Here is a 14,767-nt window from a genome sequence, read left to right as displayed (position 1 = left end):
CAATTACACAGTGGGTTGATTAGGCTGACACTGCGAACTCAGCACATTTCTACATGTTCTCCTGATCCTGACAAACCCCCCAGTCACTGCTGATGAGAGGGGTGGTGCGGAGACACCGATGCATGTGCTGGATTTACACCAAATGTTATGCTTTGTTGTGAAACCCACATTTCAAAAGCCATGTTTTTTTTTTGGGGTGTAACACTACTTGAATTAATTGTTGCAAACACAATTAAGGATTTAAAAGGGGTTTTTATTTAATTAAGGGACTCCTTCTGCCCTCTCTGTTACCCATATTGAGGAGAGACTGGGATGATGATGTCACATCCACTGGCCTTTTCCCTCTCAGACATCCAGTTTATTTGATTGTTTGTGCGTCTCTCCAGCCCTCGGGGGGGGGGGGGGGGGGGGGGGTAAGCATTCCTGAGCAGTCCTGTTCCTGCCCAGGAGCTCAGTTTGTAATTACAGCCTGATCAATGCGCTGTGTGTCATTGATTCCAATTAAATGAAGGGAACCTCCAAAGACAGGGTTTTTTTTCTCCAAAATAGTGTGAACAATCATTATTGTTGACACTCAGTCGGACTCAATTCAACTTAAGACATTTTAAGGAGAGCAAAGGGTAGTCTAGGTAGCCTTACAGTAAAGGCCAATGCACACGGCCCCGATTTTGTCGCACTGCTGAATTCGATTCCATTGTTTTGAATGAGACAATGCACACGGCGTGCGATGCGATATTGTCGCACGACAACATTCAATTCTCCATTCACACCAATTGAAATAATTCAAAGAATTGAGAATTGAATGTTGTCGTGCGACAAAATCGCACGCCGTGTGCATTGGCCTTAAGCAAACTGCTTATTTTCAGAATTTTCCATTTCTGATATATATTATTCTTTTAAAAATCTAACCCTAATCCTGGGGCAAGGAAAGGTGAACTTTTTGAAAGGGGATGTAGACTTTGAACTGGCACTGTATGTATGTATGTATGTATGTATGTATGTATGTATGTATGTACGTACAGTATGTGTGTATACCACAATGTACGTACCTATGTATGCATGTATGTATGTACTGTATGTATGTATGTGCAGTATTCATGTATGTGGAGTATGCTTGTCTTCCTGTGTGTTTACGTTACCTAGAAATGCAGGGTTGAAACTTTATTGACATTGTTTTGTTTTTCAGTTGCCTATAGTCATTTTTATTTCTTCAAATATTTCAATTTAATATTGCAAACAACTTCACAACATACAAAATGAATTATGTTAATCCAGAAACATATGTCAATGAATAAATTGTATATATATATATTTATATATATCTATATATATTCTTATATTTTGTCCTCTGGTGGGGATAAAAAAATAAACAGCAAAGCTTTGACAACAGCACCTTGACATAGTATGTAGTTCCAACATTACCTTGAGAAGTTTAGAACAGTAAACAGATAAAGTACTTAGGAGGAAAACCCTTTTTACTGTTGAGTATGTAAACGGAATGTTTTGGTCGGTATAATATCCTTTTTTCGTAAGTGGACAATATCTCAATTCACAATTGAAGCAGCATGCAAGTGTTTTCATATGGACCTCATCCTCATCCTCACCTTTCTTTCTTTTTCTTCATTCTCAAGTTCTTGGCAACGTAAACAAATCACAATGTCTTGAGGAATGTGATATAGTAATTTAAACTGGGCGGCAAAATGATCAGATCTTTTTTTTAATTGTTTACAAGGTCATGAATATGTTCAATAAATAGACTGTAGTATCACTTTTACTGTATAAACTTCATCTTTTTTTACATGCAGTCCATAAAATTTTCATTTGACGGAATAATTTACCCTGTTATGTATATATACAAATAGATATTTTCTCTTTACTCTCTTTTTTAAACTCTCAATAAAATCTATACATTATATACACTATCTTCCTCTTTTAATGGTCAATGTGCATACACACGAAGTGTCTATCCTTATAAACCGCCAGCCAATCTTCTTTTTGCTATCCATGGTGAGCGCCCGCACGTAGGACTGGGTTGTCCTGCATTGGGAGTTATAATGCCGCTTGTCTATTCCGCGGCAGCCCTCCTTTGTGTACCCCATGGGGTTGCATTTGGTCTCATAAAAGTATTGCTTCAGTTGGCCGTTGGGGACCGGGACCTTCTCTAGGACGGTAACTGTCTGCCCAGACATGTCTATCGCCGTCTTTTTGTCCACAGCCGTCACCCACTGGCTAATACTGTCACACACGCTGAGCTCTCCGCGCCGCGAGGGGTCAGAGTGCCGCCGCACCCTCATGGACATGTTCGCTGCGTCCAGGTAGTTTTTGTATTCCTCCAGGAGAAAGAGCAACGGCGGCTCCAAAGGCACTTGGTTGCTGATCATCACCCGCGACGCGTACAGGTCGACATCCTTGCTCTCTGCAGCGGCGGCGGCGGCGGCGGCGGCGGCGGCGGAGGCGACCGCGGAGGACGGACCCCCTCCTTCCTGCTGGCCCTTGTCGGCCCCGGCCCCCCCCGGCCCCAGGGCTTCGCCCTCCACCTCCAGCAGCTCCTCGATCACCTGCTCGAACGTGTCTGTGAGCGAGGGCAGCAGACCCCCGGCGGCGCGCTGGCCCGGCCCACCCCCGCTCTGCGGAGTCCCGTGGCCCCGCCCCCCGGCCGTCACTGAGGCACCCAGGTAGCCCTCCGTCCTGTGGCCCCGCAGGCCAGGACCGTCTCTCATGGGTGCAGCTCTCATGCAACTGAAGTATGAAATAACCATAGTAAGGAACAGGATGGTCATCACTCTTCTAACCTGGTGGAACTGGAGACAAGAAGACAGAGAGAGGGAGGGAGGGGGAGAGAGAGGGAGGGAGGGGGGAGGAGAGGAGGAAGAGGGTGAAATATTAGTGCAACTCGTACAGAGTATAACAGAGTATACAGGACACTAATACAGTTTGTTGTGTTTTCGGTTATAATGTAAAGTCTCTCCCACACAGCTTTCCACGGTGTGCTTAGTTGGGTAAACAACCCAATGGTATTCCTTCCCTTGACTCATTTATTTATGACTGCATCTTATGGAAGATGCATCATGACATCAAGGGATGTTGACTAAAGCGATGTTCATTTGATATGGTCGTTAACACAAGTAGGTACACATACCAAAGTACTGTATGAAAGTAAAGAGGACTTTCTCACATGGTTCATCATCCTACGTTGACTATCGCATGCCCACTCTGCCTGATATGCACTTTGCACTTTGAATATCAACTGTGCATTTCCTCTTTTCACAGAAGGAAGGAGATTACCGAGAACCATTAGTACATATGCTGTAATGGCAGAACTAATTCTGCATTAGTAGAATCCTACCATATTCCATTAAGCTTGATGTGATAAGTATCTTATGTGTTATGCAGGAACTATTAAGTAATAACCGTAAAAATTCTTGAAACTGTACCCAGGGTCAGGCTACTCAAAATATGAGCAATTATCTCTCTCATGTTTTCATAGGATGATTATTCACATTATTGTCTCTGTTAATGATTTGGGTTACCAAACTATCATAAATGTTAAGCGGGTCTGTACTTGAATAACGAAGGCATCAAATTATACAGTGTTTTTCAATTTCACCTCATGTAGCCCAACGATTGTATTTTCACGTTACCCTGCCTTCACATCAGATTTCCCACAGGGACAGTAAAGTACTTATTGATTGATTGATTCTGTTTCGGACAAAAATCGATGTTTTCTGAGTGATTCTGCGATAGACGACCAATCTTTGTTTGTAAAACAAACAAACACCAAGCTAAACTTGATAGTGGGGAGAAGGAAGGAAGGAAGGAAGGAGCGAGGAGGTTTATTGAGGGAGAGAGCGAGAAAAGAGGAACGTCTGGATAGATGGATTGTACAGGAAGAGAGGAACTGACAGGGCAGCGGGGGGAACTGACAGGGAGCCAGGAAGACGCTGGGAGGTAAAGTGAAGAGAGGAAATACTTGTGCGTTCCTATGCCAGCGCCCACGCTATCAGAGATGCACACACTTTTGGTCACAAAACCCACGGCTGATCACATACACAGTAAACACAACAAGGAGAGAGAGAATACCACAATGGCCCAGCCGAGCCAAAACACACACACACACACACACACACACACACACACACACACACACACACACACACACACCACCACATCCTCTTCATCCAGATCATTTCTTATTCCCCCCCCCCCCTGTCTCCCCCCTGAAGCATCCCTTACCTTCGAGTCGCCCCCCTATGATTCACAGCAAATCAACACATCCGTAGAACCATCCCACAGTCACACACATAATATGAGACGCAAACCACAATGAAAGAAGCAGAGGAGCTCTCTCTTCTTCCAGAGGGGGGGCAGGCAGGCATTTAAAAATAGCCACGGCCAAGGCTCTGACTGCACTCGGCATGCCGTCCTTCTCGTGTCCCGACCCGATGCAGGAATACCGCTCCGAGCAAATCTGTCTCTCCTACCCAGGCAGCGTGGGCGGAAGGACCTTAGCGAGAGGGGAGGGGCGCACCCCACCTAAAAAGCATTTGTTTCATTCTTAATTGGTGTCTAGGGCCATGGCTGCGATTAACCAACGCCACAGTGACTGCCATAGAGATATTGGGCAGTGGCGGACTGGCCACCGGGCATGCCTGGCAAATGCCAGGACGGCCGCGAGACTCTGGGCCGCTCAGAATGTTAAAAAAAAAAAAACCCCTTTTTTTTTTTTTTTTTTTTTTGTCTCTGGTGATTTTCATTGAAAATAACTTATTTCAGCCGACCGCGGCCCAAAACATTATATATCGGCCCGGGCCTCCCACGCAGTTCTGCGCGGGTGCCCGGGCCAGGGCCTAACGTGACGTGTGACGTAACGTTACACGCATTTTCCCATGATCAACTCGTTGCTACTACACTGCTTGATAACTCAACGATAAACTGACAGGAAAATTGCATCTAGCTAAAATAAAATGAATCGGGGCACTAAACGATCAAAGGGTGGGGCAGAGAAAAAGAGGGACAAATCGAAGAAAGCTCTATTGGCAGAGGGGGGGAAATTAACAAAAATAACCGATCTGTTTGTGAAGCAAGCAGCATGTGCTAGTGTGATTCCTTCAACTAGCACTAGCCTTGAACTTGTGGAGGTAGACGACGAGGGAGAGAAACATGGAGACAAGCAAGAGGAAGTGGCAGAGGAATCGGACATGGACACGGGACTTGTGACCGAAACAGTTCATCATGACAATGACAAGCAAAAGGCGTTGGAAATTACCGGTACATTATCAGAGGGAACGGCGGCCGCGGGAGCAATGAGCGGGGCCGGTAGGATGGCTACAGAGGAGGCTGAGGAGCAGTATGATTTTTTCAAGCGACCAAATTTCGACACACTTGGACAGTTTTTCAAGTTTCACCCACATCAGTCGGCTGAAGGAACAGCCAAGAAAGCATTTAACCGCAAAGATGGATCACAACGGAAATGGGTCAGCTATCGTGAGAAGGACCATTCTTTATTTTGTGCAGTGTGCCTGGCATTTTCTAAAAAGACTGAGATTGAGACACATCCCTTCATTGATGGATATAACGACTGGAGGCACGTACACCAGAGGCTAAACGAGCATGAGAACACTGTCTTTCATATGGAATGTGTAAAGGCATACTTTTCGTGGGTAAGTCAAGCAGATATCGCACATTTGCTGCAGTCAAATCAAATGTCAGCCCGCCGAGAACAAGTGCGTAAGAGGAGGCAAGTTCTAGAGCGTGTGGTTAATGTGGTAAAAATGATAGGCAAATGTGCACTTGGTTATCGGGGACATAGATCTGAGGCCGCATACTCATTAGCTGACATGTCGGTTGATCATGGGAACTTTCTGGAGACACTGTTGCTTCTCAGTAAATATGACAGTTGCTTACAGCAGCATGTGCAAGAGTGCATTGAGAAAAGCAAGTCTGGCCAGGGAAGAGGCTCACTAGTGACATTAATGTCCAAAACAACTGTCAATACGGTTGTGGAGTCTATCCGGCAACTAATAAAAGAGAGTGTCGCTACTGAAGTCATCCAGGCTGGAATGTATTCAGTACAAATCGATACGACACAAGATATCTCAGCAAAAGATCAGTGCAGTGTTGTAGTCCGCTATGTAACAGACAGCGTTCATGAGAAACTACTGGCAGTCGTTGAATGCAAATCATCCACAGGTGAGGACTTTCTTAAACTGCTCAAAGAGACGTTGACCTCTTGCAAAATAGACATAAAGAACTGCATCGGAAACTCCACAGATGGGGCCGCAAATATGCAAGGCCAATACAGGGGCTTCTCTGCCTGGCTGTCAAAGGAAGCCCCAAGTCAAGTTCATGTGTGGTGCTACGCCCATGTACTCAACCTGGTTATGTCTGAAACTACAGGTGTAGTGATAGCAGCGGCATCATTATTTGGGTTGGTTAACGAGATTGCAGTGTTTCTTCGTGACTCATATCAGCGAATGAATGTTTGGGAAGGTGTCAGTCAGGAGGACCCCCAACACCGAAGGATTACACTGATTGGTGAAACAAGATGGTCCTCAAAGGATGCTGCGCTGAAGAAGATCTTTGGATCATTCGCCAAGCCAGACAGTGGTTTGTATGTGGAGCTAGTTATAACATTGTCCAAGATTGAGGAGAATCTACAGTTTAAACCAGCTGTGCGTGTTAAGGCTCATGCCTACATGGAGTCACTTCTTAAATACGAGACAGTTTTGACTGCACAGGTGTTCCTGCGTATTTTCTCACTAACATCACCATTGTCAAAATACTTACAGACCAGCGCACTGGATCTTGTGGCTGCCCATAGGATGGTAACAAAAACACACGAGCAACTGAAAAACCATGTCAGAGACTTTAACACAGTGAAAGAAGCCACAGACAAGTTTGTGAGATGGGCAAACAACAGATTACAAAGTGAGGAATCTGAAATGGAAGTGCAGGATGCGCTGCCACCAAAACGCATCAAGAAAAGAAAAGCAATGCCAGGTGAGTGTGCTGCTGATGCAGAACATGCAGCTACAGACTCATTGATGGCGTATAGAGTACAAGTCCACAATGTAATTCTTGACACAGCCTCTGAGTGTATGCATCGCCGCTTCCTGCAGAATGGGAAACTTTATGCTGATTTAGCATGTCTAGATCCTCGTAATTTTCCAACAATTAAAGCCAATGGACTACCTCCAAATGCACTTCAGGACTTAAGTAAATGCCTACTTACATTTGATGAAGATGCAACTGTTGAGAATTTACAGTCTGAGTTGTCAAACCTCACCACACAATGGGACACTCTGAAACAGTCTCCACTGAATGAATATACAATCAGACAGTCTGTTACGTCTGAGGAACAGGACCATCAGATGGATCAAGAAGAAGTTGATCTGGTGAGCAAAAGATGCACAACCTGCAAGAACTGTGCATTATGCTGCTATTTCCTCCTGCAGCAGTTGAATTTGTTCACTCATGTCTACCACACAATAGGATTAGCCTACAAATTTCTTTTGACACTCTCCTGCACACAAGTGGCATGTGAAAGAAGCTTTTCCACATTGAAGTTTATTAAGAATCGTCTCAGGAGCAGACTGTCACAGGACAATTTGGAGGCCTTCATGCTCATGGCAACTGAAAAAGAAATCCTAATGAAGCTGGACTCCGATGACGTGATTGACAGGGTTGCCGAGAAAAGCAAACTACTTCGTAGCCTGCTAACTAACTAAGGTAAGACACATTTATTATTATACACTGTGGCTGTGCAGTGCTCTTTTTCTGCTTTGGTGAAGCTAAATGTAATGTGCACTGTGGCTGGTGTATTGTTTAGGCTCATACATGTGATGGTTCATGTAACTGGAGGGTGTTTTGCTAACGTTATTGTATTCCGTGTCAGAGCAGCTTCTCTTAGCTACACCGAGTCTATTAGGCTTCACTGGACCTCAAGGTCCTTTTGGCTAAGATAGATGCCACAGTTCAGGTTAAGTCAGTCACTGTGGATTGTTGTCAGCACTCTGAATTCATCAGTGATTGTAGTGTGTGTCAGTGTGTGTTATGTGTTCCAAATGTCTACATTGGATTCTAGTCAGTCTGGTTATCTCAAGCTTTATATGTTAACAATCCGTGTTGCGTGTTGGGTTTGGAAATAGGGCTGTTGTGTCGCAAATGCCAGGGCTGTTTTTTGATCCCAGTCCGCCCCTGATATTGGGTCTATAAATAGGCATGCTGGGAGTCTCACAGTCTCGATTCAGAATATCACATCCTTCTCCTTAATGAGCCGCTGGGTCCCAGAGCGTCAGTGACGCGCTCCTCCAGAGTGTGAGTGTGTGTTAGGGGGGGTGGGAGGGGTTGGTTTGGATGTGTTTGCGGGGGGGGGATGGGGGCATCTTTCCTCTCATCGACAATAACAACCTTGGAGACGAAACGCAACCGAAGCTAAAACACGAGGAGCATAATATAATAATTTGAAAAATCATCGACATATTTCTCTAATATGATAATAATCATCCGATTATCGCCGTTGGCTAACCCGGTTTCATTGGGTTCAGATGTGACGACAGCTGTTAGCGTTTCTGATTGGACAGCGTTTGTACACCTGGTCAGTCCTGTTCAATAATCGAGGATGTTCTTATCAGGTCTCCTGTTGCAACTCAAGAGGGTGGGTTTGGGTTTGGGTTTGGGTTTGGGTTTGGGTTTGGGGGGGGGGGGAAGAGAAGGGGTGTCAAACTTCATGTAGAAGATGCTGCTGCAGATGCAGCCCTACTTATTCCCTAATAGATCACAGGGGTACGGTTGCAGCAGCGGGGGGTGGGGAGTGCAAGCGTCATTTCGCAGCATAACAACCGCGAGTGACGTCTCTCCCAGGTCTCCGTAGGGGAGAGGATGGAGGGATGGAGGGATGGAGGGGAGGGGAGGAGGGGGGGTGTTGGGGGCAGTGCCACTCATCAGTGCGCAATTGCTTGCCAGTCCTCTGGGCCTCCTCACATCGGGAACAACAAACGATTTTATTTCTAACTCGTCTATTTCCTGTTTCCATCCAGGAGAATCAATATGGCTTATGCTCTCAATCAACATCCTGTTAAAATGCAATCTATCCGATGAATCACTTTATTGCTGTGGGACTGTCTGGGAATAACCGAGACCCTAATATCTAATTCGAACCAAAGTAAAACTGATGACTGGTTATTTCTGATTTAATATATCTGATTTTAAACTCTCGCATTGGATTTCGCTGTCATATTTTACCATCTCCAGAGGCCTTTTTAAAAATGTATAGGTTTTTTCATTATATACTATATTTAATCCAGATCAATATAGTAGTCTTGGGTTGTGTTCCAATTCCATTTTCCTCATCAGATTCTGCTATTCGACACTTTTGGATTAAAGTGTATGTATATTACGTGAGTGGGAGAGAGAACGTGGGTTAGAAAAGTAATGGATTTCCAATAAAATGATCATTTTCTTTCCAGTTGTATTAGCTGTGTTCAGAACACTCCTCCTCTAAGCATTCTGCAGTGAACCTTCACGAGAGTTGATAGATTTCAACATTACCATCGTTTAGTGGCAGGGATTGGATATGACACATTTGGATAAGCATCTGTTGGTGTTAGCGCTGGTAAGGCTGGATGACTGGGTTTAGAGGTGGCTGGTTACCTTGCAGTATTTGCTCTTCGTGACAGGTGGGGATTAGAGAAAAACCCTCCTTTGACGGAATGCTATAAAGTGTCTCTTAAAACATTAAAGGACTTGCATAGCAAGTGTTATTCTAAACGCTCGGCTGCTCCAGAACCAATGTGCAAAAACTCAACACAAGCCATGTTATGTTTTCATTTGTACAGTTACGTTACGGCTTAAGAATCTTATACAAGTAAAGTAAACATATCTATTGTGTACCACAAAACGTCTTTGAATGTGCATGCCAAATTTCAACAAAGAATACATATTTTTGTCTGGAGTTTTCTTCATCTATCACTAACCACTGACCTGATTTCTAATAAATGTTTATACGTGTTTCACTTTGAGACACACCGTCTTATCTACCCCGTTTACCGCTTTTGTTAGATGACTACACCAGCAAGTATTCATTCTCCTGTTCAAATTCAATCCATCCAATGTGTAGCAGTCTGCATACCAAACACATTTCAAATAAGACTGTACATTAACATTTTCTCTGAATTACACCTATTTAAAAAAGGAATTATCTCAATAACCAAACTATTCCATAAAAGTATGGAAAAAGCCATTATTGTTTATCAGTAATAGCTCACACATGTGTTGTCGAAGTTCGGAGAGATCTGTTCCCCGGCAGGCATTGTTGCGGACAGTGTAATGGATGAGCGTTACCATCACCAAGACCTCCTCCAGGCAAACTCTGGCATGACAAAAATGTCATAACCGCACAACAAGATGTGGAGGAGTATAAAGTCCAATTGGGTCTCTCTCTTTTTATCAACAGACGTGCCTCTCTACTTCACACTGAGGCAATATAACTTTGAATTTGTTATTCTGTTGGTGCCAAGCCAACGCTATCAAGGCAAAAAAGGGGGAATTACTTATAACCCACAGTATTCCATGTCATTATTATCACGGTGTTCCTAGGAAGTGCTATAAACATGGATCATAAACAATAAAGCCTACGAGGATCAATCTACTGACTGTCAAACAGTGAGCATTCCAGTGAATTCATGTCCAAGATAAGACCTATAGTCTCTCTATGGTTTTTTATATATTTACAACCCTTGGGAATGTAAACCATTTTAGCCATGGGAGGGAGCCGCATACCTTCAAAGTAACGTTGCTTGGACACAGATATTTGCTATTTTCTTTACATAGGGTAGCTATCAAGTCGCCTGTTGTTTGCCAATTGAGTGTAGTTTAAAAAAAAAAGCTTTCCAAAAGCTAAGAGCATTAGACCTACTTTCAGAATAACGGTGTCAAGCAGTTTCTAAGTATTTGCGCTAGATGGCGCACGAGACCGCGGAAAGTTTTAAAGACATTGAACGCTCCAAAATTTCTGTCTCCCTCTTTCGCTCTCTTAAACGCGTACACACACGCTCGATACGACACACACACACGCACACACACACACACACACACACACACACACACACACACACACACACACACACACACACACAGTAAAAACAAAGGGACAGGGCATGTAAGAAAACTCAACCAAGTAGCCTATTAGGTTAGATTGCACATTGCAGATAAGGCAGGTAGATAGATAGATAGATAGATAGATAGATAGATAGATAGATAGCCAGATAGAGAGAGATAGACCGATCGATCGATCGACCGAGAGAGAGAGGGAAAGAGAGAGAGAGAGAGAGAGAGAGAGAGAGAGAGAGAGAGAGAGAGAGAGAGCACTTTACGTCTGCAAAATGATAATAGCCCAATAAGCCAGAATCAAATCGAAACCATAACGCATTGATTAACATAAGGTTGCCGTTGTGCGCCAAAACTGCCACCTACTGTTTGGCACTTGTTTCCAACTATCTTTTTGACGCAATGTTTGCGACACTCCCATTCATAAACATGTTAAAATAGCAATCATTTCATGTAAAAATAACATAAACATTTGGTCATCAAACCTTAACTATGTTTACTTGGCGAACAGCTCTATTATGGCGCCGTGGAAGTGGTTCTTCGGCTAGAGCGCAAAATATTTCATAATTGAGGTATTTTTCGCGCTCCTGGATAATTGCGCCACCGCTCCATCTAGGGATTGGTTTTTAATCCGAATATTCATATTCATCCGTATATGCATCCTCGCCTTGTGGGGTTAACGGTCTAGGAGAGAGCTAGGGTATAGCTGAGCGTAAGGTCTCAAGTTTCCTATAAAGTCTTAATGAGTAGGCTAACATCAAACTTTTTTTTTTTTGCATTCGCTTATAATAACCCTGTCTGGTTTTTTGACAATTGAATTCACTGGTTAGTTTTTCACCGTTTTATGTGAGAAGGATACATTCCAATCACCATTTAGGCTACTGAACATACATGGGTTTGTGCCAATTAGATAAGAAAAACATGCGTGTTTATGGGATATCATCAAAGGTTAGTGGTGAATTTGAACGAATCTGTATTTTGTCTCTTTTGCTTCAGTACAAATGATGCCACAGCTTAAGTTATAGAGTGCATGTAGATATGACCAGACATACGAATGACATTTACTCTATTGGCAGTCCTATCCAGGGGATATAGGTGTCATGACAAAAATGTCCAACCCTGCGCATTTCTCATTAGTATACATTAGACGTTTTTTCTTTCTATAATTACCTCCACTGACCCCGTTCTTTGGTCCCTATTAGAAATGCAATTAACATAATAACACCGTTTTTTTATTCATGAAGAAAGAAGATAGAGTTACATCTCTTAAAGCTGCGGCGGAGTCTGATGCGTTCTTAGGATCCCCAACTTGACTAACCTACTTTTAAAACAGATCCCCGCTCCAAAACGAGCACATATCATCGCCACAACAACAGAACAAAAAAGTGATCAAACAAGACAAGTCTAGCAAAAAACAACAACATACCTTTTTACTGCCCAGTGTTAGTAAAGGAGACCATTCAACAGGACAGTGTCATCTGGGACGTTTCGGACCGACCCCTGCTGTGTAATTTACTTAAGCGATATTTCCCCTGTTACTCTTGCGACAGCTTCAGGATATCTTTTCAGCTTTCGAGCAAATAGATTAAATTATTGATGGTGGAAATTGCATGGTTGAGGTAATGGACTCCCATGGCTGCTGCGCGGCTCCTATGGAGATCATGGCTGGAAACAGAAGGGCTTGCATGCTAAACCCTGCACGATGAGAGACCTCTGGAGCTGGAATGACGACTGTACTGTATCCCAGTCGCAACTACAGTAACTTACTACACCATGACGTTGCAACATGTGACTCGCCGCTGGCTGACTGGTTACTGAACTGGGTTTGGAGAGAAGAGCCCTGTAGTGGAACCATGACGAGCCACTGGCCACTGATGTGCGTTTCTAGGCTATATACCTTGGTTGGTTTACAAATACTGTGGGGGAAAAAGCTGCGGGATAAGGAACGCATGCATTGGCCATGGATGGACGTCTCCTCCTCAATGTTTAATTGAAACCAGAGTTGATATTTCTTGCTATGTTACTGTATATAGGTTACACAGAAACGAGCACCAAAACAGAACTAGACTAGACAGTTACTTACATTCCTTGAAGTTGCAGTTACTTTGCAGTTCTCCAATATAATGATGCGCACATAATCTCACAATGTTGGATAAGGTGTGTAGACATGTTTAAATGACATTGTTACATCCATTACATCTCCGTTATCTTCAAAGCCAGGCATGCCACACTTTTGAGTTACCACTTAGTATGAATTCTTAAAAAAAAAAAAAAAAAAACGTTTTAACGCAATGCTTAAAAGCAATGTCTTAACACAGTTATGACAGGACCTTTCAGCCAATAGAATTCAGCAGCTTGCCTTGGACTACACACATCAAGCCTGCCTGTAGACATAGAAAATAAGCAAGCAAAATAACTTCAATAAAGCCAAACTTCAAATACAGTATGAATCATACCCTTATAATCAACTTCGAACTGACAGCAATTGACCAGATAATGGTGGAATTAACCTGTTCTCTCTAACTTTAAGAACCTAGGCTCCAGAATGATGAATGATGAAACAATTACAGTAAGTTAATAAGAAAACAAATACATTTCACAATAAAAGTCAGATAACGCCATAGGTATGTAGTACATCTGGGTAAAAGCACACTTTCTTTGTTGAATTTCCTGATTTATTTTCCTGAATATCTCATCTTACACCCACTTGATCCTGCAAGAAACAGGCAATTGATACTAGACTTTGGCTTTAGCGTAGTACATTGTAGAGCACAGAGTACATTGTTCGAGGGGAGGAGATGTTGTTTGGAGCAGTTAAAGGGATGGCGAGATAAGGAACTAAGAACTCCATCTCAGTCCCCCCCAGTTTGCACACAAGACTTAAAAATGAAGGAAAAAGGCTCATTATCCTTGTGCCTTGGACCTCCTCCAATGAGAGATTTATTCTGATGTGTTTGCTATATGGCTATCATGATTCTTCTCTGTACAAGTTAATGAGGTGGAGGGCTCTTAGTTGGCATCTAGCAGTATGGGAGTGGATGCTCGCACCTGCTCTGTGATGCACTCCATCTCCAACACACCCGGGGACATGCCAAGATGAATATAGCCCTCCCCGAAGGAACACAGGAGGTGAGGGCAAACTCTGGATGACAAACAGTTGCATCAGCAATCGCTGAGCGACATGACTCCAAAAAAATAAAAAAAATAAAGAACTTGCACACTGTGCATGGGGGGCTGTTCCAACCAGGTAATTCATAAATAAATCACTTGGCATCTCATTAGGAGTACAACAAAAACAACAACATGGTCCCTCATTTTCTGCAAATACAGCACAAAGCTCAAAGGTGGCATTTTTTCCAAGTGGGAAACTAAAGAGACTTAGCGTTTTTTTACGTACCGAGACTGTTTGTTTGAGGAGTTTAATTAGATGTTCAGTGAACTTTTAAGTTTAGGTTAGAAAGGTGTCTGATTTGCAACAGACATGTATAATAGACCCACCTATACTTTTTTTTAAATGAGGCCCATGAGTCATAGAGTGCTATTAGATTCCAGGCACTACAGAGTACTAAGAGCCACTGTCAATCTCTTTGTGCATGCATCAACATACTGTATACACACGCACAGACACTCAGGCAAACACACATCCAACCTCAAAACAAAT

General features: G+C 43.3%; 1 protein-coding gene across 1 annotated transcript in view; it reads right to left on the bottom strand.

The window, feature by feature from the left end:
* Positions 1 to 1,919: 1,919 nt before the first annotated feature.
* The window catches only part of bdnf (brain-derived neurotrophic factor), a gene marked incomplete at its 3' end in the record, with an annotated part of 16,887 nt that continues 4,039 nt past the window's right edge, over positions 1,920 to 14,767 (bottom strand). Inside the window, exon 2 of the mRNA XM_080530148.1 lies at positions 1,920 to 2,801. Within this exon, the coding sequence (XP_080386274.1) occupies positions 1,920 to 2,801 (882 nt within the window). The remainder of the gene's footprint in view (positions 2,802 to 14,767) is intronic.

Source organism: Nansenia antarctica (genome assembly GCF_963989245.1).
Source record: "Nansenia antarctica genome assembly, chromosome: 4".
NCBI lineage: Eukaryota > Metazoa > Chordata > Actinopteri > Argentiniformes > Microstomatidae > Nansenia > Nansenia antarctica.
Note: the sequence above shows the minus strand (reverse complement) of the source record. Positions and strands in the feature narration are given on the sequence as shown.